This window comes from Parambassis ranga, chromosome 10 (assembly GCF_900634625.1).
Source record: "Parambassis ranga chromosome 10, fParRan2.1, whole genome shotgun sequence".
NCBI classification, from domain to species: Eukaryota; Metazoa; Chordata; class Actinopteri; family Ambassidae; genus Parambassis; species Parambassis ranga.
The window spans coordinates 2,629,418-2,656,202 of record NC_041031.1 but is presented as its reverse complement, the minus strand read 5'-3'; the positions used below and the strand labels follow the sequence as shown (position 1 = coordinate 2,656,202).

The 26,785-nt window shown below is 43.1% G+C and overlaps 1 protein-coding gene and 1 long non-coding RNA gene across 2 annotated transcripts; both read right to left on the bottom strand.

The window, feature by feature from the left end:
• Positions 1–33: 33 nt before the first annotated feature.
• Positions 34–15,517, bottom strand: LOC114442999 (uncharacterized). Its single transcript, XM_028416901.1, has 12 exons — positions 15,499–15,517; positions 13,514–13,590; positions 13,114–13,223; positions 10,330–10,431; positions 10,107–10,249; positions 9,920–10,004; positions 9,395–9,539; positions 8,951–9,144; positions 8,727–8,865; positions 8,444–8,562; positions 8,053–8,201; positions 34–586 (listed from the first exon to the last, which is right to left on the bottom strand). Exons 2-12 carry the CDS (start codon positions 13,578–13,580, stop codon positions 34–36), a joined length of 1,806 nt encoding a protein of 601 aa, XP_028272702.1. The 5' UTR covers positions 13,581–13,590; positions 15,499–15,517.
• Positions 14,250–15,467, bottom strand: LOC114442818 (uncharacterized). The gene is made up of 3 exons (XR_003671379.1): positions 15,037–15,467; positions 14,895–14,955; positions 14,250–14,799 (listed from the first exon to the last, which is right to left on the bottom strand). It is a non-coding gene; the product is annotated as an uncharacterized LOC114442818 (long non-coding RNA).
• Positions 15,518–26,785: the final 11,268 nt, after the last annotated feature.

Below are 26,785 nucleotides of genomic sequence, written 5' to 3'. Positions count from 1 at the left end.
AAGATGTCAGACACTTGGGTCTCTGTGAGGTGTTCAAGTGCCAGTGCCATCCGTTTTTGTCGTTTCTTCTTCCTCCATCTCTGCTTCCTCCCACAGATCAGGTATTCCCACCGCCAAAGCAACCGGCTTTGACGTGACCGATGACGTCTTCCACTCCTTCAGTAGGTTGACGTGATAGACCTGTCTTTTCCTCTTCCGATCAGGATGGTAGACCTCATAGTTGACCGGACTCATCCTGCGTGTCACCTCGAAAGGACCTTGCCATTTGGTCAGCATCTTGCTGGTGGAAGAGGGAAGCAAAATAAGTACCTTTTGGCCAGGTTGAAGCTCACGCTGCCATGCCTGCTGGTCATACCAGGTTTTATGGGCTCTCTGGGCTTGCTGTAAGTTCATTTCAGCCTGGTCTCGGTATTTTGCCAAGCACTCTCCCATCTCTAAAACAAAGTGCACCACACTCCCTTCTTTCCCTTTACCATTTTCCACAGGACTTTCCCAGGTCTTCCGCAGAAGATCAAGCGGGCCCTGCACATCCCAGCCATAAAGCAACTCAAAGGGAGAGAATCCTGTGGATGCCTGGGGAACCTCTCTGTAAGCGAACAGTAGAAAAGGTAACCACCAATGCCAATCCCTCCCTGTATCATCCACAAATTTCTGCAACATCCTTTTTAATGTTTGGTTAAATCTCTCAACCAGTCCATCAGTCTGCGGGTGATAGGGAGTGGTTTTGAGTGCTGTCACCCCCAGTTTTCTGTGGAAAAGCCACATCAGCTTTGAGGTAAAATTAGTCCCTTGGTCCGTTAAAACCTCATCCGGTATGCCCACCCTAGAGAAGAGTTGGATCAAGCACTGCAGGACTGCCTGTGCGGTGATGGTGCGCAGAGGAAAAGCCTCTGGAAAACGGGTAGCATAATCAAACACTACTAAAATGTACTGGTGTCCCATACTGCTCTTTGGTAATGGACCCACAATGTCCATTGCTACTCTTCTGAACGGTGTGGTTATGGGAGACAATGACATAATTTCTTCTTTCAAAAAACTCCATGGCTTGTCTTTTAATGCAGGGTGCTCGGTCTCGCAGCTTTGAAGGCTTCGTTGCCTCATTTGTGAGTCTGTCGCCACATATCACTCAGAGCGGACTTGGTGTGTGAGAATCACCTGTTGCAATAAATCCGTATTTTAAATAGGACTCCTGATATAGTCTTTTAAATGCAGGTTTCTTTTTCTTTGAAGGGGTAGGCTCCTCTTCTTCTGTCTCCTTGTTAGGCCTTTTCCCCTTTCCGAAGAAGCTCTCCAAAAGACGTTTGTTTTTTATTAATTTTTGCTAGCTTGTGGGCTTAATTTTCTATGTGGTTATTTGTGGATTTTTTTATGAGAGGACTCCAAAAATGGACACAAGTCAACATCCATATAATATATGTATAAAATATACATCCGATATGGATGTATATTTTATACATATATTATATGGATGTAAGCTGACTCAGACATTCTCTACAACGACCTCCATCATTCTGGTGTCAATTCTTAAGACAGTAAGAATCAGAAGTTGTTACAGGTTGATGCTCACCTTACCACATGATACATTTATATTTTCAGGCTCTATAGCAGGTCTGCTAATTTAACATGGCTGCAAGGCTGAATCTGCAGAGACAGAAACACTTTTTCACTCTTAAAGAATGAGGCTAAAAGTTTGACTTGGGGAAGAAAGACGGCAGAGACAGAGACTTGTTTGTGCAAGTGTCTGCAGGGGCTGAGGACTGGAGACGTGTCAGACAGACAAGAAGGACAAAGACCCACTGAGGACATAGTAAGAGGTTCCTTGTTCCCTCATGTACTTTCACACCAAAGACAAACCTGTTACCCTGGTGTGTGAAGTGACAGAGAGCTGGGAGCATGGGGAGATGGGAAAGTTTAGGATGAAGGACAAAGTGGACAGTTAAAAGACAACCAAAGGAGAAGGAGGGTAAGTCTGTAGACATCTGTTTCTGTCAACGTATGTCTGATTGAAATTTTGCTCCATAAAACAATAAAGCAGCACATAGAGGAAAATCATATTTAAAAGATGAGGATGGATTTTCTGTCTGCAATGATTCCAGCACTTCGAGGGCTCAGGTTACATTTCAGCAGCGTTCTGTCACACAGCAGTAAAGACACTAACATATGAGCACACAGCAGCATCATCCAGCACTGTAATGTAATATTGTTATGGGGACACACTTTGATGCACATTAATCCAGTGTGTCCTGCCTCTCTACATGAAGGAATTAGAGGCAGAGTTATTCCACTGCAGCTGATGACATTAAATATATTGTTTATGGTCTGAAGCTGCAGTTATCCATAAAACTGTCATGTGTAAGGTTTTGAACAGGACCCAAGCTCAGACAAAAATTTAACTTTAACAAAAAGAGAGCTTTATTCCAAGCTAGCAGAAGTAAACTCAAAACTCAGTCCAAAAGGAGTAAATCCAAACACAAAGTAAGTCCACAATGTACAAAAGAGAAAGAGGGATCAAAAACCAAACAAACGATAGATAATCCAGGAGAGGACAGGAGAAACACAGGACACAGCACAACAGAAGAGAAGCAGGTATGATGGCAGAGCACAGCACACAGGAGCGACAAACAATGATCTGACAAGGACAAAGGGGAGCACAAGATTTAAATAGAGGGCTGAGAGAAGACACAGGTGAGAACAATCAGAGAGGACAGGTAATCACAAGAGGTGGAAAACAGGAGGTAGTAAACACACTGAGAACACACAGGGAGGACAGGACTGTCAAAATAAAACAGGAAACACCAGAGGACACTGAACACATGAGGGAGGTAAAGAGAAGACGCAAACAAGGGAGATCAGGGGAGAAGGAAGGATAATAATAACACTAGTACAGAAACACAGGAATACAGACAGGGAAAAAAATCACAGGCATATGATCACAAAACGATGCATCGTACACCTCTAAGTTTGCAACAGACAAACCATGAGTCAGAACTAAGTCCAGAGTGTGTCCATGCTCTTGAGTGGGACCAACAACACGCTGTACAAGAATAAAGGAGTCAATGATATTTAAAAAGTCTTTGGCCAGTGGTTTATCCGGACAGCACACATGGATATTAAAATCACCAAGAATTAAAACACGGTCGTAATTTGGCATAATTCCAGGCAGGAAAAAAAAATGTCTCTCAAGAAGTCTTTGCTATATTTTGGTGGTCTGTAAATAATATAAATAAATAACAAGAGTTGAAGAATATGCAGTTGGATGGTAAAAGTTCGCAGAGAGCACTCGACTCACCGACGGACCTCCAGGTCTCCGTGATGCAGAGGAAGTCCAACTTATTTGTAGTAAAGAAATCCTTTAGAATAAAAGTCTTGTTGGCTAGCGATCTAGCATTCACGAGGGCCACCCTTACAGCGGCAGGCTCTGGTGCTGCTGCTGCCAGTGGAGCACGAGGAAGAGGCTGCACATTGTGGAGGTTCACCCTGCGCTGGAACAGGCGACAGGGAAGATGGCGATTCACCGGCCCTCCATCCAAGCCGACCACTGGGAATAGGCTAAATTTGATCGGGTCCCGGGAGAGCCACGGCACAAAACAGAGATCTGATGGTGGAATCATCACGATATTCTCCGCACGAGAGAGTAACAAGCTGGCTTTAAGCTTCACCAGCCTTCCGCTGTGTTTTCCACGGCGTCTCCTACGTACAGGTGGAGCCGGTGTGCTGCACAGGTAAGCTGGTATGCCAGAGAGTAATAGAGGGCAGATTTTCTGTCCATACTGACGAAACTCAGCAAAGTTTTCAACAGATGAACGCAGATTTAGAAGCGTTTGTCGATCATAGACGTACAGTGAGTCAACATTTAGAGTGACAAAAGATAAAAACAGCATAAAAGCAATCAAAGCGACAAAGAGACAGAGACAGACAGCCGGCCACACACACTGGCGCCATCATGAATCACATAGTTTCTTTCAGACCTTCAGCTTGGCTGCTTCCTCAGCTCCACAGTGAAGCCACACAGAAAGCAGAGCTGTGCATTCAGGGACATTCTCCTGTCTTTATAGTGAAAAAGTTCAATAGCATTTCTCAGATTCCTTTAGGTCCTGCTCAACAACAGAGTCAATGAATATTTTGTCTGTCCACACATGGTTCTCAGAGGGTCAGACAAGAAAAGCAGAACTGCTGATGATGTGATGCTGATGTGATGCTGGCTGCTAGAGTGGACACAGGAAACAGCAAAAAACAAGGTCGGCTTACGAGCTGATTCAATGTTACATAAATCCAGAGAGGCGAACTATGACACAGACTGTACCTGGAGGAGAAAGGAAGAAAAGAACAAGGCAACAACTGAGAGGAAGAAAACTCAAGATTCAACACAGGTATGCTGATGGAGCATCAACAGACAGCGAGGACAACTGGCCTATAAATACACAGAGAACTGATTAATGAACCACACACAGGTGAAAGCAAAGATTCTGGGATCCACTGTGTCCCAGGACAAAAAGTCAGACAGGCCCAGTTCAGGACGATCAGGCTGCCTCAGGAGCTGCAGTTCTACACTGCATGGACTCAGTGTGCTGTCTGCTCGCCCATCAACACAAATATAACTGTCCTTATGGTGAGGACTGTTGTTACAGTGTTCAGCTTTGGAAACAGAAACCAGTTCCGATTACAGAGTCACTTATTCTTAAAGTTCTGTTTCTACATGTGCAGCTCTGTTTAAACAGACTGACTGGATAAATAAGAGCTTCATCTCTGCTTCATCAACACTTCTCTGTGTGACTGGAAGACATCATGTCATGCTATCTGACATACATTTTAATGTATGTGTGTCAGGGACAGTGTAGAAAACAGAAAGTCTGTCTTTATATTAAAATCCTGTTCTAGGAGCCTTTCACTGACATAAACTCTACTGCTTCATTTTACAGCAACTAAACAGATCTGACAGCAACTTCTCGGTGAATATTTGATGAAGAAGACAATAAATCACCTGTGTACTGGTCAGGTATCCAGTGTGTGCGATTGCTCTGTCTAAACATTATGGGCTCTCTTCACTGTCAGGTTCATTACATTTGACCTTCCAGCCCTCCTGGCAGCTGTAGCTGATCGCACTAACAGACTTGATGGTCATTGGAGTCCACTGAACCAACAGAACATCAATCAAAGTGTTCAGCTTTGTGAAGAGACCCAGACCACAGCTGCCTCAGAGCAGTGTGACACAAGAGAAGACATGACACAATGCTGACTTGATGCTCCTTTCACATCCACTTTGAAATGGGTTTCTAAAAGTAAGACATGATGAAAGTAAATAAAATATGTGAAAAATATATGTCACCACAGTTTGTATAGTCTCTGGAAGGTGTGCTTCCTCAGGATTTTCCAAGGCCTAAGGATTTTCCCTCCTGTCAGATGTATAGATTGTTTGTTCAGCAAGTGTCCAAGGTGACCAAGCTGGTCACAAATCATGATGGAAAACCCCAATTCAGCCTCTCACTGAGATCATCAGCATCTAAACTTTGTTTTATTGTTTCCTTCTGTTTCCTCTTCTTTCCTCCATTGCTTTCATCAGTTGCCGGCCTCTGATTGTAAAGGCTTTGTGTGAGGACACAGAGATTCATTTCTGTGGACATCAGCCAGCGCTCCTCTCTTTCTACCAGCACTTTATCTAAAGCATCATTGTCTCTGTGCTTTTCATTGCTGCCGCACACTTCCAAACTTTAAGCCTTTGTCTAACATCTCTTTCATTTCACTGATCTCTGTTTCTTTCTCGCTTGGATTCCTCCAGCTCGACACATCAAACACAGACAAACATCACGCAACATTAACTCAGATGAGGCCAATACAGACACACAACAAACAGCACGTTCTGGTACACTTTGATCAACATAAACAGGCATCACAATCATCAGCTCCATCTGCAGCATCAGAGACTAGATGTGTAAATGTGAATTTGTAGTCGATCAGGTTTGATTAAAGTTCAACAAGTCACACTATCAACAGCATGTGAACTATCTGCTTCGACCTGACAGCTCATACAGCAATCTATCAATGCAAGTTAGCATGCTAACCAGCTCCATTACAGTTTTTCTCAGTTGTTTACACACAAATTCTGGTACTTGAGACACAATGACCACAACCTGTAACTCACACACAATTCTCTGCTTTTGGCACAATTTTCATGCAGAACATACCATGTTTTCACAAGGAACACACTGCCATTTAAATATGCACACTGACTCATCACAAGGGCAAACACCCATCATACAGTTTTACAATTAGCAATCAGAGCTTTAGCATATAAGGGCAACAGGTGAGCTTTTCTGTTTTGGAGCAATGGATTGGAACATTGGAAACAGAGGTAGAGCCAGAGGAGTGAGAGTAAGAGGAGGAGGACTGGGAGGACGAGGACGAAGAAGAGGAAGGCCAAGGACGATAATCTCAGATGAGATCCAAGCCACTTTGGTTGATCATGTGGTCAACCATGGTCTGACAATGAGGGAGGCTGGGCAAAGAGTACAGCCAAATTTGGGCAGGTACACTGTAGCATCCATCATCCGGACTTTCCGAAATGACAATAGTTAAGAAATGTACTCTCACTAGAAACTTGCAGTACTGCATATAATACAGTACTCAGTGAGTACAGTAGTACAGTATTACCTGTGGACTGTTCTGTAGGACTGTAAAAATACTGTAAAGTATGTTTCAAGTATTTCAGAAATGTATACCTACTTTGTATTGACAGTATTTTAGTATTTGTTTGGCAGAACTGAAAGATTCTGCCAAAGTCTTCTGTCTCCTGACCAGGAAACTGAATTATGAACGTGGTCCTAGAAAACAACGCCATAACATTATGGCAAATACAAAGAAAAATTAAAGCTGCAAGCAGCAATGATCGGGCCCTTGCATTCCGCGTGACCGCCCCCTCCCCATCACGCCGTCCCTTCCCTGCCCCGCTCCCCCCACAAGCTGCGGCGATTTTGCCAGCGGTGGGAAAAAAGCGGCAGACAGAAGCAGAGACATGTCAGAGCAACAAATCTGTCAATATATGTAAAAATTGTTAGTATGCAGTAACCTCCTGTTTACAGTAGGTGGCGCTGTCCACAGATGTCCACACATGGTCGGGGTTGGGTCTGTATCAAAAAAAAAAAAATTTGAGGATTTTAGGAGCATCCGTGGTGGAGTTATACCAGCTGCAGTACCCTATGTGTCCACTGGGTGGAGCCAGACCCCATGAGAATAGGGGAGACCTGTCTGTGCATCAAACCTCAAAAAACATTTGATTCATACACTCAAAAAACTGCTGGGTTAAAAAATAACCCAACCTTAACCCCACTGCTGGGTCACTATGGGACAGAACACACGCTGGGTTATTTTGGCCCAACTGCTGGGTTCTACCTTTTTAACCCAGACTGCTGGGTTATTTTTTGACCCAATCTAGTGAGTCAAATTAACCATATTGCTGGATCAATGTTACATATAATCTGGGTTGTTTTTTGACCCAACCTTATGGGTCAACTTAATATATTGCTGGGTAAATTTTACCTATAGAGTGGGTTGTTTTTTGACCCAACCTTATGGGTCAACTTAATATATTGCTGGGTAAATTTTACCTATAGAGTGGGTTGTTTTTTGACCCAACCTTATGGGTCAACTTAATATATTGCTGGGTAAATGTTACCTATAGAGTGGGTTATTTTTGACCCAAATTAACCATATTTCTAAATCAATGTTACCTATTACCAATTTGTTTGCTCCAACCTAGTGGGTACTCATTGATACAGTAGATTAATTTACTTTGGAACTGTTTATTAGTCAAAATTCAGATTCTGACAACACATTTCTATGTAACAAAACACAGGTAAATGTCAGTGGAAACCAAACAAACCAAACAGTCTTCAGAGATAATCCACACTCTAGGTATGGGCAATGGCTGTCCTCAAAAATTTGACAGCTGAAGATTCTTGTCCATTTATTTCATAAATGCAGTGCTGCAAAAACTCCCATGTGGGTTGGCACTCCTTTGGGTAATTCGTGTCAAAAACATAAAAAGACTTAAAGCACAGGTCCACAGCTTCAAGCAGCGAGTCAGTCTCAATGGCATGGCCTTCCACAACCAGAAATGTTTGAGACACTCTCTCATGTCCCAGCGACAGAACGTGTGGAAAGGTGTTTTCCACATTTGTCAGGTACTCCACTATATTGGTTCCAACCTGTTAAATAACATATCAGAAGGTTAGTGTCATAATAAAACAGAAATTTATATTCATATCAACATTGAGTTATTGATATCATATATAGGATAAATGTTGTGAAAGCCTTTCTAGTTATCATCAGTGTTCAACTTAGTTTATATTTATCATTAGATGTGTAGTTTCTGATACTTACTGTCAAGCATTTTAAGAAGTAAAAATCCTCACATTTATTAAAAGAAATATGTGAAAGATAAACTTACAGGCTGCATGTTAACAAATGCCCTTTGAGACTCCGCTGTCGTGGGTCTCACAATTTTTCCACCTCTTTTGAAGAGTGATGGGGGAAGCAGGTTTGGTAAGGCCTTTAAAGCTCTCTCACCTTTATCAAATACACAATACATAGTGCCCCGTTTACTAGTGCTGTTTGTGATTTCCATTATGATCAATTATGGAAAATATATTGTGGATGGAATATGGATAATAATTAATTATAATAAGAACAGGTTTCACAAGATGGATACATGGATAATACAAATATCTTACCAGGTGTGACATCATCTGGCACAACATTTATTTTTCCCTCTCGTTGGGCATATTTTAAGATTTTGTCTGCAATTGCAGGCCACTTCTCAAACATTTGTCCTGCTGCCTCAGGATGAAGTTGCTGAAAGTCTTGCGATATCTGATAAATAAAAAAAAGAACAAATTAATTACGATAGCACTGAGAGTTCAATAAGTACATAATAAAACAAACTTTTTTAAATTACCATGCCAGGATTGTCTGTCAGCCTGGGAAACTCCCTCAGGATTTCACTGATGGTTTTGGAGCCGTTACATCTAATCCATTTGCTTCTGTGTATGGAGGTTTCCTTCATCTTGGCCTCCACTTCAGAGACTGGATATTTGTTAGCTTTCAGCCAGGCAACCATCTCTCGAATATTTTGGGGAGATGAAAGTGAATCTGTTGAACAATAGTAAAGGCAGTAAAGAGTGTGAACTTGTTTGTGAAAGTGGTTGTCACAATTAGATGTTGATTGGCAAGAGAACAAAAACATGAGTATAAAATTACCATCCCATTGCTAAAGAACGGCTGCTAAATGTATCATACAACCTCAGCAGTATCTATAGTCCCTCAAACAACTACCCTGCAACAGAAAAATACTGGAAAAAAATCATGTAAATGAACAAATAATGAAAATATGATACCTTACCTGGTGTAAGGACAGCATGGTCCTCTTGTGGTTCCTGTTGGCGCGGGCGAATCAGGCTCCTCATACGCTTTCTGACATTTCTCAAGCGCTCCTCCAAAAAACCTGTAGCAGGTCTGTGTTTTCGGCCAGGTGTGTACCATGCTCCCTGTGACATAAGATCCAATTCAGCTTTAAGTGTAAACCCAATAATAGGTAATGAAGCAATTAACAAAAAATATGTTTGTGTTAAAAACCACATTAATGGAACACAGTTGCCACATTGCCAAATTGACTATTACTCATTTCACTTCCTTGCTGTCCTTCCATGGCACGCAATTTTTTTTTAAGAACAAAATAATTTGACAGTTTGTGACATCTACATAACTCACTCAACTCTTAACTGAAACAATTACAGCCTTTTCCTTGAGTAAGGATGTACAACTAAACACATTTGTAAACAGTTCAAAAACGCACATTTTTAATTTATGCATTTACTTTATTGGTGGGATAAAATATACTGATTACTAAATATCTGGGTGAACTTACATAGCTGCTGCCTGTGTCATCCTTAAGACATGGAAATTCATAAATCAACGCCATGGCAAGTGCTATCTTAGTGTCTGAGGGTGGCCTGTAGAGGATAGCATTTAAAAATGGGTAGAAAGGTTACGATGCCATTATATAAATCAACTGCATTAAAATTTTATTTTTTCTCCTTGCAAAACTTGCTTACATTTCGCCATGTTTTTCAATAAGGTGGGATACCAGAAGTCTCACAAGAAGCTTCCTCTCTTTGGATGTAATTGATTGCTTCTCATCCAAAGTGCTTAATATAGATCTCCCTTCAAGGCTACCTCCCAACATTTGGCGAATCGCCTATATTGGATATAAACAAATTACTTAAAGATTTTTACGCATTGCACTGTTATCTAGGTGCTTAGAAAATTCAAACATACAAATTCTGGATGAAGCACCACAGTAAGCAGAGTTGTCGATGCCACCGTTTCAACATTCTTTTCTGATAAACATTGATCCTTTGTCGAACAGGCAGCTTGGAGCTATAGTAAGGAGGGATTCAAAAACTCATCATGCACTTAAAACAAACATTTAACACAATACATATAATTCAACACCTGATCATAACATTGTGAATGTCAGATGAAATGAACAGCGTCTTAAAAGATTCTGTATCTAAGTGAAACATATAAACAGTCATCATTATCCCTGAAGGACTTCACTGCATGGAGAGTGTGATAGTCAAGGAGGGAACCTTGATCAACAGCAAACACATCAGTGGTTGCTGTTACACCGTAGGCAAAGAAATGCTTCTCAAATCCTACTGTATCCCATTTTTGGATGACAAGCTTCACTCTGTCACCCAACATGAGAAGGCTTTTCACTCTACCAAACTGGGGCTCGCCATCAGCAGTGTAAGACAGAAATACTGTGGTTCCAGGTTTGTAGTGTGTACCATTTACTTTTACCCAAGCTGGCACAAAGATCTCTGTAAAGGGTGGAATATCCTCAAGACCATTTTGTACATCACAAAAGCCATCCATTACGGCAAGCAAAACACTCTGGCCTGGACCAACCTCTGTTTCATTTTTAAACACAGAACCAGAGAGGAGTGAGTAGCATAGCATCATCTGATGCCGAAATGCCATAGTCTTACAAATATTCTTAAAGTTACAGGTGACATGGCTGATGCGTTTAAAGAAACCATGTTTGGCTTCAAATCGCATCGACCAGAACTGAACAAGTGGTCCCAAGTGTAGGATTGCATTTGGATAGTGCACCATGAGGTGGTGCTTCGGGCGAAGATGCAATCTGGGGTACAGCTCAAGGAACAGAGAGTGATGCTCATCAATCAGTGCAGCCAAGTAAACTACAGCCTCTGGTGTAATGGAAGAAGAGAAAATCAACTCCATACATTCCAGAAGGAGAAGCAAGAGCTCCCAGTGCTTGTTTTCTTCAGGAATGAGGTCCCCAATCATACATGGCAACCATCTGAGGAGACACCATGTTTGCGCTGCAGACTGATGCATTGCTCCTTCGGGATTTTTAAGTTCATTCTTCCCAATCAAGGATGGCTTATTCTTCAGATCAGGAAAGCCATAATCAAAACTTGTGATCCGGAAGTTGAGTTTTTCAAGGGTCAAGTGTTTGTCCTCAATCAGTGAAGAGATTACCAGCTTCAACTCATATGGCCCCACCCCTTCCAACAAGTCATGCATTATGTCTGCAACTTTGTTGTCTGTGACATGAAAGTAGGACAGACTGTTTAGGATGCTGTCTCTTTTAACACCAGTCTCAGACACATTACCATGACAAACATCTTCAGCATGGTTTGTTTCATTTCTTATCATGGCAAGATCCTCTTTTGTCTGTGTCCTTGTGATGTTCTTGTGTGCCTTGCACATGCGACAGAAGAAATTACTTGAGAAGCTCTCAGTAAAACCTAGAATGGCATTTAGGCCAAGATTGTCCCCACACACCTGTGCAACAGAAAACCTCATTTCACCCTTGAAAAGAGGTGTGTTGAGGGAGATGCCAGTGATCTCAAGATCTTTCAGCTCCTCTACAATTGACTGTAGAACACTATCAATCCCATAGGTTTTTGCATCATCTGTTCTGTAAACTGCTATGAGAAAGTGTGATGAGAGTTTTGATAGAAACTCTGGAGGCAGACTCTTGATAGTGAAGTAAAGGAACCCCAACTTGTGTACCACAACCTTTGAGCCTAGTGGGTTAACTATTTCACAGTCATCGTTGTACAAAAGAAGTGGAACAGACACATTGCTGGAAAAGAGACAATGCTGCTTGCAATACTTCCCATCATAGAAGTCTATGAGTACTCCATTTTCTCTTTTCTGCCAGGTGAAGATGGCCTCCAAAATGCCAGGGATCTCAAGCAGTTGAGTTAGCAGAGTTTTCAGTGGGACACGAAAAAACACATCCTGAACAGCAACCTGTCTAAGTGTCCCAGTAGCAGAGTCCCTTCTCTGCACATATGAGACTCCAGGCAGAGCCTGCTCTACAGGCTGGATAAAGTATCCTGACTTTGCAAAATACTGCATTTGTTTGAAGTCTGAATCCAAACCTTTAAAGGGGCATACTGCCTTATCAAAATCACGGGCAAGTTCTTGCACCTCTGGGTCATCCCGATGGCCGAATTTCGCAAAGAGAGACAAAGACTTTCTCTGAAGTGAACCCACAATGTCTGAAATCAAGCAGGATGTCTGTGCAACAACAAAATTGACTGTACTATATGTCTGTGCTGCCTTGGCCTTAAGAGCTGCTAAAAACAGAGCTACCCGCTGTGTTACAGTCTCTGGCTGCAACTCGTCCCAGAAATCATCTTCGTTTCTGCCCTGTTGTGTAGGAGCCTCAGATGTGTCTGCATTTGCTAACTCTCTATCAATGGGACCTGAGAAACACTGTACAGACATTGTTGTGGTACCAATTAAATGCTGTCCAGTACTTTGGGCACTTTCTTGGACAGAATGTTGAAGAAGATGTCGTCTGAATGACCGAATATATCTGAATGTCCGTCTGCAGCCATCTTCGCAGCATTGAAAAAAGGACGAAGCGGTATTAACACCATGAACTGCCCTTAAATGAACAAACAGTCCTTTTGCATGACCAGGGATTGCCTGTCTGCAGCGAAAGCATGTGAATGACATTAGAGAACTTACCTTTAATCTTTACCAAACTTACAAAAACAAAAGCACTTTACTCACAAGCTCCTTGTGATGTTTTTGAAATTTGAGACGTTGACCAATTTTTGGAATAAGATGCTGCATGGCAGCATCATCCAGCAAAAGGAAACTCTCCTCATCCACTTCCTGCTCTGAAAATTAAACAGACAAAAACAGACAGTTGTAGTTTTGAGTCCACACACAAAATATGCCACAGATAAATGAAGTCAACTTCGGCTTAGTTGGTCATAAAACCAAGCACATCAGCTGAAGAAAAAATTAAAAAAACACCTTCTGTTTAAATCTAAAAAGTTAGTTAGTTTACTGTAGTATTGGTGTAGCTCTTCAGGAAAGGCTATTTACAATGAAAACCCTCATAACATGTGCTTGCATCTTGATAGACGTTTTAGCAATGTTAACTAAATATTAAATATTAGCTTACCTTTGAATGTATCCAACAGGGTGTCCAGCTGCCATTCATTTAATTTTGTTTTGACAAATTCATCCATCAAGTCTGATCTAGAATAATTAGAATCAGAATCAAAATTACTTTATTCATCCTCAAGGGGAAATTCGGGGATAATAATAATACAATATTATTTATAATTATTTATAATATTTATATAATAAAAATAATATTAAAGATAAAATGTTTAGGCAATGAAACAGTCTAACTTTGTATATATAATTTGCCAAGAAACATATGCCAAAAATATGTAAACATAAAAAATTTAATCTAATCTAATAGATGAAAATTGGTACTTCGGCTATAGGGCGCTGCCATATTTTCGACGCGTCACTGTTGTCGTCATGCGTCATGTGATTCGGTACAAACGCACAGCAGTGAAACCTATTGATTTGTTATTGTTAAGAGAAGCCGGTCTGTTTGCAGTCACTTTTAACTTAAATGCATACGGCAGCGATTCATTCTCCTCTAAAGACACAGAGACCCGCAAATAAAATCTATTTAACGATAACGTTAAATAAAATTTGTTGTTAGTGTTTATTTGATTGATTATTTTATTTACATACCATTAACGCATTAACGACAGAAAGTAAACAATAGTGTTACGCCTCAAATAGATTTTGGGAAAAGGCCGCTAGCTTCGGGACTCTCCCAGACGCTTACTCCTGGCCCACCGCTGCTCTTGCCTTTCACACAAACACACAAAAAAAAATCTGTTCCCCCAAAATGTACCACCACTATCAAGCTGATCCTGCCAACAACGCCAAATGTTATGTGGCTATGAGACCAGCTGAAGAAATGATGAGAAGGTGGGTCTAATCAAATCAATTTATTAATGCAATCAAACAACATAAATTTGCCCACCTCCACTACCCCACTTCCAAAGAACGGCCGCCCGGAATGAAAGAAAAGTCCACCCCACACTTTATGAACACTGCAACTGTGATTCCACCACACACGTGAGTCAGGCACTGCAATTGTGTTTCACTGCACACGTGAGTATTTAGACACTGCAACCGTGTTTCACTGCACACGCCTGGCAGGTCGTATGGAAGTAGGGTAGGTACGGATTAAGGGGAAAACAAAAAAACGAAATAACAATAAACAAATTAAGAAAGAAAGAAAAACTAGTCCGCCCCAAAGGCACCTCCCAGTTCTTTTGTGCCACACACCGGCTCACTTGCCGGGCGGACTAGACAAAGAAAAGAAACCGACAATTTGCATGCTATGGCAAGAGCAGCGATGCCCATCAACCCGACGCTCTGCAACAAAACAAATACTTTCTTTTAAAACCTCTTTACACTTTATTAAATCATGCTTAAAATACCTGCAATATAATTAATAATCCTTAAAATACCTGGCATCTGCGTGACCAAACTACTTGTGAATACCGTCTACTTCTTTGCCTGAACATCCATCTGTAATGTATAAAACAAAGTCAATCAACCACCCGTCAAATACTTTAAAACAAAAAGGTAGGCTACAGCCAACCCGCATACCTGTATGGCCTCCCTGCACGCCAGTGTGGAGCAAGGTGTGCACCTGCCTTACTCCACCGGGCGGAACCAAACCCCAACACCTTTGTTCCCCCGTACAAGGAGCCCTATATATGCGGGTCGACTTACCCTCCCCTTTTTCCCGACCTGAGGCAAATAGCACCCGCTACAGGATGTTTGTGTTTAATACCAACTCACACAGTATGAATAAATCGATGCGATGTCAAGTCAAAACTCACGGACGTAGTCGCGCACCTTAAATCTTCGGTGCGGCTTTTGGAAAATGACGGCTCACTTGACTGCAGTCACGATTGCTGTGCTCACACTGTACGGCTGTATGGTGCGATTGTCGGCTGCGACTTCAGGTGATCACACTGAACCCGAAATGAAACATGTCTAACCCGGTACTGTTGCTGTTTCAAAGAAAAAGTCAGTCAGAATTTGTGTTGCATGCTGCTGCATCACCTCTGTCCTAAAGCGATAGAGTATAAATATATCTCTCTCCATGGCTGTGCTCTGTCCAACAACGTATGGGCGCCGCCATGTGTGTTATCGTCTGTAGCAACTTCATGGAGGCTCAGAGACATCGCGTATTCGGCCAACGCATGCGCAATAAAGGAAAAGAGACTTCGGGCCGTATATCTACTTAAACAGTGCTTTACTCTTACGAAGGGCGACAAAAATATCAAACATGTCAGAAATTCAACCGATCATCCGATTGCCGCTCGTGCCACTTTAACCGCCTCCAGTAAGCCCATGTCGACTGACGCACGACAAAGCTAAAATTAGGCCCGAGTCAAACGGACAAGTCTGCAGTGTGCTGCGTCCCTAATGGTCACTTTAAATGCTAAAAGAAGGATTCTCATGTTTGTTTTTAATCGAACTCGGTACTAAAGAGACTTACAATATAAACGGACACAAAGGTTAGGACTGTGAATTCAGATAAAGACACACAATGTATTGGCTAACTTTATACTGACGGCTTGTCTTAGCTAGCATATTTGCTCTGGCATACGCCAACCAACAAGTATCACGGCACAGAATAAGAAATATGTACACCACAAGCATTATAATTCAATATTGCGACGATAAGTGACAATTAACATTAAAATAAACACAATATGGTGACCTTAACCGACAAATGAAGAATATTAACCTACCAGAAAGTCCAGCAGTTGTTTCCCCTGCCAGCCGAAAAAACTGGAAACTTCCATGGGCGGGAAAATAAATGACACTGTGGCTGGGTCAAAATAACCCAACCAGATGGCTGGGTGGTGAAAATGCCTTTGATCCAGCATGAGCAACCCAACCATTGGTTCACAGTACCCCAAACAACCCAGAATGGTGACCCAGCATAATCAACCCAGCAATGTGTTTACAAAAATAACCCAGCACTTTTTTGAGTGTACATGAAATGAAATGAAATGAAAATTGCCAAGAAGCAGTTACTTCCGGTTTCCTGTAGGTGGCGCTGTGCAGGTGACTCATGAGCATGCAGATGTGTCGGGGGACGGACCGTTATGACATGAAAAAAAATTTGAGGACGTTAGGATGATGCACAGCGAAGTTATAAACAGTTGATGTTTCATGGCAAAGGTTCAACAGTCGCCACCGCCACGGGCAGCCTGATACAGGAAACGACACAGGTGTCTCTGTGGGACTTCAAATCTGTGATCCTCATTTGGCTGTGTAATGACAGGCGAGGATTAAACATTGTGAGATAAGTGCATGTCAGTGTTGAACATGGCACTTCCTGTCTCCACCACAAGGGAGCGCCATGAGCGGCACAGATCATGATGACATAGAGACGTTTAGGGCGGGGCTCTGACCACGTGCAGAAAGTTTGAAGCCATTTGGAGCAAGTATGTAGGAGAGAGAGCTGTTCGTGTATGAATGGCGAAGTGACGCCACAGCGGCCACGCCCTTTAACTTAGAGAAAAGCTTTTGATAACTTTTGATCAGCATGGTCTCTAGGTGACAGTGACCGAATATGAAGTCAATCGGTCGAAATCGGGAAGAGTTTGTCCGCATACCAAAGGTGGAAATCGCTGAAATTTGACCGCCAAAATCAAAATGGCCGACTTCCTGTGTGGTCTACATCAATGGTGCAAGAGACTTTTATGTGCGTCTGGACTTTTCTGTGTGTGCTGATTTTTGTCTTCCTACACCAAAAAAAAACCCTATGGAGAGGGGTGTTTAAAAAATTCAAGGGGGCGCCATTGAGCCATTTTGCCCCACCCACTTACACAACCCCCATCAGTTGCTAGGACACGCCCCCGTGGACGTTTGTATGAATTTTCATGTTCATAGAAGGTCATTAAGGTAAAAAAAGGTAAAAACCCAAACTTATTCTCACAGCGAGGGATCGACAGTCAGCGCGCCGCCACACGGATGCCATTGCACGCAGCTTCATGGCCTTCATAGTGTAGTTGGGAAGGTTCTAGAGCTGAAACAAAGTTGATGCTGTCAACCATGTAGGAGCAGTACACGTCAGAGTAAAAAGAGGACATTTCCTGTTACCAGCAGGGGGCGCCACGAGTAAGACAGGGTTTCAACATATGGAGGCGTTCAGGGCGGAGCCCTCATCATGCTTATAAAGTTTGACGATGTTTGGATAAAGTATGCGGGCGTGAGAGCCGTTCGAAGGTTCATGGCGAAATTATGAATCGTCGCCAGACTTTGGCGAGCCACAGAGGCCACGCCCTTTAAGTTAGAGAAAAGCTTTTGATAACTTTTATCTTATTTATTTTGATAACCCTCTCTTCCGCTCTCTTAGTCAGGTGCTTAATAGATAGCACCTCCCTCTCCAATCAGCTGTCACCTTCTGTCCCTCTCCCGACCAATCACAGCTTAGCACGGAATTTAAATGTCTCCATCTCCTCTCCAGCTGCCTTCTGATCGAACCCGGCAATAATATATGTACGCCTTCTCGCTTCATTTCTTGTCATTGTTCTATTCCGCATGGCTGATCCCGAGCACGAGCCAGTTCCCAAGGATACGAACCTCATCCCTGATGATCAGTCAGACAATGACCAGTCCGTCCTGCGCCGTAGCACCCGCCGATCTAAGCTGTTGGTGGCCGGCATCACTCCTGCTCCGGACCTCAACCTTTCCCAACTTCAGGAACTGTCAACGTTAGTCTCCTCACCTCCCCTCATTCACTCGCCCTCTCTGTGCCCAGAATCCAATCCTGGCTCCCCCCCACCGGCTCCAGTTGCGGCAGCTCGCGGCCGAAAAAAGGCCGCCTCCTCCTCTGCTTCCAAGGCAAAACGTCGGGCAGCTTCTCTCACTCCTGCTGCCGCCGCCACCGCTGCTCCTACCACAGATGCCGCTGCTTCTCTCACTCATCCCAACCCGCTGTCGGCGTCTCTGCATTCAATCGATCTCCGCCTGCAAGCAGTAGAGAAAGCCCACACATCACCTGCTCCTGCTGCCTCTGCAGCCATGCTGCCCCCTCCGCATTCCACCTACCAGCCGGCAGTCGTCATTCCTCAATCTCTTCCTTCACCATCTGCTCATTCTCTGGCCTCTGCTCAGCCGGCTCCTCTCATAGGTAGGCCATTTATTTCCCAGTCAGCTAACATCTCCCCTCGTCTGAGGGCCAAGATCCTGCAAGGCAGGGACATTGATCTAATTAGTCTCATTCTGCCTTCTCCTCAATGTGATAAAGCAGTTGCATCAGGCGAAAATCTCACCGCAATTTTAAAATCTGCCGATCCCCGGCTTAACAGTGACCTGACCATCGGGCAGTTTTTAGTTGCATTTGGTATCCTCCGCGACGTAATCTGCTCAGTGTTTCCGGCAAGGCACCAAGAATTGGACAACTACCTCGCCTTAATCGGGGATCTGCACCTCAAATATGGAAAAAAACATTTTCAATCAGTACCACAAAGCTTTCTCAAGCAAAGCAGCATTATACATCTCCCACCATAATGCTCGCCTGGATTGGTCTGTCCTTGACACAGAACTCCTGGTAATGATTGCCGGGGGATCTCAGATGATATTGTGCAACTCTTGCAGCGCTCCCAGCCATACAGCACTCCTCCTTTAGCACACTTAGCAGGAGACCTGTCTTCTCATCCTGATTCTGTATTTGTTGATCATCTCCTCACCGGTTTCTCTCAAGGTTTTCACGTTGGTGTTTTAGCGCCTCTCTCAGCCTCGTAGACGTCGCTAGCCCTATTTTAGGGGGGCTTCAGCCATCTGGGGTCACCTCTGGAAACGTAAACGCATCTCAGTCTCAATCTCTTTGCGATAATCAAGCAGTCACCAAAATCATTAATAAAGGACGCTCCTCATCAAAAGACGTCATGCTTTTCATGAGGAGCATCACTTGGTCCTCCGTCATGCACAATTTCATCATTACGGCTAGACACGTGCCTGGCCATTCCAACACACTTGCTGATTCTCTGTCTCGTTTCAATTTTCAGACTTTCCGGTACATCTGCCCCGAAGCCAATCCCGATCCAGTCTCAGTTCCTCCATTCCATCTCCTAGCCCTCTCCTAAATCCCAATCCCCTCAGCTCCTATTTACTTTCAGCCAGTGCCTATATGAGAAAAGGCCTAGCCACGTCCACACTCAAATCCTATGACTTTGCTTGGAAGGTCTTTGCTTTCTTTTGCTTATCCATTAACCCTTTAACACCACCCTCAGTAGTTGACAAACGCCTACCCAAACGCATACCCAAATTAAACTACAAGCTGTTTGTGAGCCCTTAGGAGTATGTGCAAAAGCTTGGTCTCATTGTGAAGGTAACACTCTGAAATTTTTATTTTAGCTGTGTGATTTACTGCAATTGCAAATGGTTAACAGTGAGAGAAGTCTTGAACCTGTATTAACTAACACTGTTAGTGCTTTCGTTTGTTAAGTGCGCTACTTTAAACTTCCCTATATTAAAACTCTGCTAACTGGCATTCAATTTAATCTTCGTTGTTCCGATCCTTCTTTCCCCCGGGTTTCTCTCTAACCCTTCCATTAAATTGTTACTCAAAGGCATTTCAAAAGTCTCTCCCTCTACCGCAGACAACAGGCAGCCTATCACTCTCCCTCTCCCTCAGATCAGGTGTATTTTCCCCTTATGTCGATTCTCTTCTGGAAGCCATTTTCCTCCTAGCCTTATACGGGTTTCTCAGAATAGGCGAATTTACCGCAGTCTCCCTCACTTTCGACCCATCTAAAGACATATCCTTCTCAAACCTAGTTTTTTATCCTAGTCATTTCAAGCTTTCCCTGAAACACTCTAAAAGCAGTGGTGCCTGCTCCATACTCATAGCCTGCAACAATTCATCTTTCTGCCCCTTTAAATCCATGGCTAATTATGTACGCATTCGCCCTCAGTCTGAACCTCAAGCGCCTCTCTTTCTAATTCCCGGAAACTGCGCTCTTTCTAGGAATCGGTTTTACGCTCATTTCAAACAAATTCTCATCAAATCTCATCTATCCCCAAATCAATACTCGGGTCACTCCTTTAGAAGAGCAGAGAGAAAGTGGAAAAGGACATGCTACAGGTGTCTTCAAATTTTAAAAGAGCTGGCACAACTATCAGAAAACTGTAAAAACTGAAAGAACCAAATATTTCTCTGACATTGCTTCCAACTGTAACAATCCCTGTGTTCTGTTTACAACCATCAACAATGTTATTAATGCCCCCAAAATAGCCTGCTTTGAAGCTTCACATGAATTATGTGAGAAATTTTTGCACTTTTTTTATTAACAAGGTTGAGAGCACCAGAGCCCTCATACACACTCCTTTATCTAACCCATCAAACCGGATCAATCCCCCTGCTGTATTAGACCAATTTGAGCCTGTTGGTCTGCATCTGCTAAAGAAAATTTTTTTCCAACAGTAGCTCCAGATGTGCTCAATATTATAAACAGCAGTCTAATAAATGGTACAGTCCCTGATGGTTTTAAGCATGCCATGGTGCAGCCTTTAATCAAGAAGCAGGGTCTTTAGGTCTAAATTTTAGGCCAATTTCAAAACTTCCTTTTATCGCAAAGATTTTAGAAAAAGTTGTTTTTACTCAGTTGAATTTGTTTTTAGATGAACATAAAATCTTTGAGGTGTTCCAGTCAGGTTTAAAAACTCAGCACATCACAGAAACTGCACTACTGAAGGTTTTTAATGATATTCTTTTAGCCACAGACTCTGACCACTGTGTCATCCTGGTCCTGCTCGACCTCACTGCGGCCTTTGACACAGTGGACCATGACATCCTCCTGTCTCGACTGAAAGACTGTGTGGGAATCCAGGGCAGTGTGCTGCAGTGGTTAAGGTCATACTTGACGGGGAGAAGTTTTAATGTCCGTGTGGGTCCTCTGCTGCCCCTCTCACCTGTGGAGTGGCCCAAGGCTCTATTCTGGCCCCACTCCTCTTCTCCCTATACCTCCTTCCTCTCGGGTCCATTCTCCGTAAACATGGTGTCTCTTTCCATTTTTATGCGGATGACTTTACATGCCCTTAAAACGAAAGAAAACTCATTCTGTTCAACAACCTTTAGACTGTGTTGAGGAAATTAAATCCTGGCTGTCAGCAAATCTGCTACATTTTAATGACACTATGACAGAGGTTATACTGTTTGGGCCCAGTGACGCCTCTGCTGCTGATGTAGATTTGGGTGTCTTGACACAATATCAAAAGTCCACTGTAACAAATCTTGGCGTGAAACTGGACTCCAATCTGAAACTTGATGCTCAGATCAGTGCAGTTGTCAAAGCAAAGTTTTTTCAATTGAGACAACTGGCCAAAGCCAAACCGTTCCTTTCTCGGCATCACTTTGAGATTTTAATTCATGCTTTTATTACGAATCGGTTAGATTATTGCAATGCACTTTTTTTTGGGCTCAGCCAGATTTCACTTGCACGACTGCAGCTTGTACAGAATGCTGCTGCACGGCTTTTAACTGGTACTAAGAAACAAGAGCACATTACTCCAATTTTAAAGTCATTGCACTGGCTCCCGTTTCTGCATTGATTTTAAAATTCTCTTGTTTTTAAATCTCCTAATGGTCTCACCCCTCAGTACATGTCTGACTTGCTCCAGCTCTACTGCCCTGCTCGCGCTCTAAGGTCAGCTGACCAGTCTCTCTTGGTCGTCCCAAAAACGCAGAGAAAACTCAGGGGGGACCGTTCCTTCTCTGTCGCGGGTCATAAACTGTGGAATGAATTGCCTTTGTACCTTAGACAGATGGATTATTTTATGGTTTTTAAGTCATCACTTAAAACACATCTTTTAACTCTGTTTGAGTTGTTGACTTTTGTTTTATTGTTCTTACTCCTGACTGGTGTCTGTATTGTTTTATATTCATTTTATTTTATTTCATTAGTAATTTATTCTACATTTGATATGCTGTGTACAGCACTTTGGCTGACCTTGTTGTTTTTAAAAGTGCTCTATAAATAAAGGTGGATTGGACTGGATTGACCTGTCTTGACTGATGTTTTGTAGTTAATATTGTGGGGAAATACACACACACAAAATCAAAATCAATTTGCCTGCTTCTGGCTCTGCTTTGCAAACTAAAACATTAAAAAAAACTGCACAACCAACACTTATATTTATATAACACAAAGTAAATCAGACATCTGAGCTGTCATAAAATATAGGTCTGTTATATAATATAGTCTGTTCACCAGTCATGAATACAGATGTCCTTTGAGGACTTTCCACCATGTCCTGTCCCCTACCTGTCCCCCAACTGTATGTTTTTTTTGGGTTTCATGGCTACTCTGCTGATCTAATAGCATTTACATAACATGTCGTGTCCTCTTCTGTGCATGCGTCTGTGACTGCGTCACTTCAGGGCTGCAGTCGGTTCACACAGGAGATGGGTAGCAGTCACATATTATTTTGTAATGTGACCAAGCACACCAACAAAATCCGATTTCACCAAAAAAATCTGAATTGGGCATTAGGACCTGCAGTCTGAACGTAGCCTAAATGTATTTTCTCAGGGATACAAAACACACACATAGATACTATTTGTTATCCTTGTCTGTGTGCCCCTCAGAGGCAGCAGTTCAAACCTGATGGCAGCAGTCATCCTTGTCTCTCCTGTTTGTTGCTGTCACACTGTTATCTGCTGTTAAATAAAGCAGGAACTCCATCACAGCAACAGACTCCTGGTTATGGGCTGTTCTGACACCTGTATCCATCCAAGCCTTCGTGATCTGCCTCCAGGACTCTCTGAACCACCAGAGACTCTCATTTGGAGCTGTCAGTCAGCTCATGTTTATGTTGGCTCTATAAATGACACGTTTGTTTCACAACCAAGACTGCAGTGAAAACACAGAGTGTGTCAGGGAGACTGTGTGAAGGTGTTGATGATGCTGTAATACACTCGTCCTGTTTAACATAAGTGCTGCTTCAGGCTCTGACTCACATTGATCTGATGACAGTTTATTTCTTATAGGACACCTTTAGATAGTCAGATATTCTGGTTGTAAATAAGAACTGCTGTCGGAAGTGTTTTTATTACATTTAAATGGTCTAACATTACTAACTACATTTGCTTACAGCTGTTTTATATTCATCAACATAAGCACCAGCTGGATTCTAAGACTTGATGTAGGTCCACATTTTAATTGGCAGAAAGTGTAACAAAGCAGACAGACCAACAGCAGGAAAACACCTGTAATAGACAGAGTGTGTTTCTTCTGCAGGCAGAGCTGCAGCAGCCTATAAACCCATCTGAGCCTTCATACTCACAGAATACAACCTCTGAACCAGAAGCAGTCACAAGCTGTCAGTCAGCAGTGTTTGTCCTGCAGGCTGTGCATTTCCAATGTTCACTAAACACAAGCCAGGCAGACAAACTCCTTTCTTAGCTTTTAGCTCTTGCTGTGCTCATTCTGCTAGCAGACAGAGGTGGACTTTGGTGACTTTCTGCTTCATGTTATTCCCACAGTATGTCATCATACTGTATAGACTGCTAAGGTCTGATCACAGTTCCAGTCTCTGCACTGGTTTCCTTCTTTAAACAGATATCTATATGTAGATCAGATTTACTGACAGCTGTAAAGTGATTTCATGCTTACAGTATCCCAAAGATCAGATTAAATATGAATGGTTCAGACCACAATAGGTCAAATATAACAGCTATGATGTTCAGGCCTCAGACTTCTGTGTGGACTGAAGTTAGCATGCTAACCAGCTAGGCATAGACCAGATTGTTGTGTTACAGCTTTTGGTATCACTTGATGGACTGTTGATGGGGCAGTTGCCATGGTGTTCCTTTCAAAATAAGAGACTCCTCCCTCTGTGAACTCTGCTTCCCTCCTTTATTTATCAGAGGACATGTAGCAGGCTGGACTGTTTGTGAGTGGACACACCGACAGACTGTCTGATGGTGTGTTTGTGACTTCTACGTAGCTGCTCAGATGAATTTCAATGTTGTCCTGCAGTTAGAGCCACACAGTTCCTTCAGAGCTCATATATAACTTTTTCCTTTTGACAGTTGTTTGTAAAGAAAATATTGTCTCTGTTTTGCTTTTAACTTTTAAAATACTCAAGTTTTCCAACAGCACCTTCAGTGGTTTTTAAGAGATCCTTCCTTCCTTCAACCAGAATGAAACCAGCAGCAAACAATGTATAAAAAAGAAAAAAAGGCACACGGTGGTCCTGTAGAACTGATGTGAAAACATGTTCACCTTCCCACTATAAAGACACTTACATTTTATAGAACATACATTATACATGTTTTATTGCCATCAACTCATATGTCTCCTGACTGGCATTTCAAACACACACACACGTGGGATCACTCTCTGTTAGACTTCCTGTACAAGCCAGCCTGCTTGTCTCTTGGCTTGGTGAGCTGGACCATGAATTATTTGCTGTTCTGTGTCACCCCCTGATAATATGATGAGAGCACAGATGACTGGGCAAAGCACACACAAACACACACACACCTGCACACAGAGTCATACACTCTCAGACTAACATCCACTTGTATAAGCAGACCCATGAAGTGCACTAAATGTGCCTATGGAAATGCATACCTGTGCACGTGCAGTGTCATCCACCAATCACAGCAGAGCTGACAGCAACAGGCTGAGTGAGCTTTTAGCTGGTGTGCGGCCACATTTAGAAGACATGTGTAGTGTGTAGGACACACCCCCGGGTGCCTCCATTTAGAGGTGCACCAGGCACAGCCATCCTGGTGGAGAACATAAAGCTGACCCAGGACACACTGCAGGGTCTTCTGGCTGGCCTGAGAGGAGCTAGTGATCCCTCAGGAGCAGCTGGAGGAAGCTGTGACTGTAAGTCTGATAGACAGGATGGATGATGGCTGACCTAAGCATGCTGTCATGTTTGAAACATTGTAAAATATTATAACTGTCATCAGTCAGCTTGGAGGACTTGTTGGTTGGACCCCAATGATTTGAAGTGGTTTATGCATTTTTTAATGACACGGCTCCATCTCAGTCATAATGATATGTTTACTGTGTGCAGAGGAAATCATTCACCATCAGTTAAAGTGAGAAATCTCAGTGAGCTGTTTTCTCTTCAGGCAGCAGTAAACTTTCATGCTATGCATGCAGACACAGGAACCAACAGATCCTGGTCTATATGTATGAATAAGGCCTGTGCTTGGTGGATTATCTAATTACACAAGAGGAAAGGAAGTATTGATCTATGAGGAAACATTAATTTTATATAAACAAGGCTGCACACACCCACAGCCGTGCACACCAACACACTCACATGTGAGCACACACAAATCTGTGGAGAGGTGCTCGGAGAAAATATTCACTGTATCTTTCATACAAATTGATTTTTCTTTATATTCTGAGAAGCAGCTGTCGTGTTATTTATACAGAAAAGACTGTCGCAGTCACACCCTGTGTGTAACACAATAGATTCCTCTGCAGAACATGCAGACATGAAATTTAAATAACAGCACAGCCATGATTGATGTCGACGTGGCAAGATGGCGCTAGGGTGTTCTGCTGCTGGCCGTCTGTGGCTGTGCTCTGTGTTTTTCATGTGGATGCTGCTTTACCTGTGCTGTCAAGAGGTGTTCTCGCTTCTCACATACGATCGGCAAACTCTGCTTGAGATCGGATGCTTCTGCAATCAGCTTAAAACTGACCCGGTGACTAGCTCTCCTCCGTCCTTGAGGAATTACCGGCCTTCCTGAGGCGCCCTCCTGTGTATCCCACCCGCAAGAAACACCGAAGGAGACAGGGGAAACGCGGTGGCGTCCGGGTGAGGATCGAGGCTCTCCTGAGATCTGCTCGTGTGCCTGGTCGTGATCTGCTTTTGCTGGATGATCCTGCTCTACACTCGCTGGCGATCAGTGCCCGATGGATCCGACCGGTGTTCCCGGAGGCCGACAGCTACGATGGCAACGGCTGTTTGGTGGACCCTGCTCAGCTGCTGCTGCCTCCTACCAGCCGGCGGCCACGAACAGGTAGACGTGGTGTGGATCATCAGAATCTCCGCTCACTGAAGCTTGCTTCGCCCTCGACTGACACTCTTAATTTAAATCTGGCGCTGCTGAATGTGAGGTCTGTCACCAACAAAACTTTTCTCCTGAACGACTTCTTTACCTCGCGTAAACTGCATTTTATGTTCCTGACGGAAACTTGGCTACGTGACGGAGAACTGGTACCTTTCTCGGAGCTGCTCCCCACTGGATGTAATTATTTGAACTCCCCACGTACCACTGGCAAAAGAGGAGGACTGGCTTCAATATTTAAATCCTCATTCCACTGCCAACAATCTCCTGCTGTCAGCTACTCCAGCT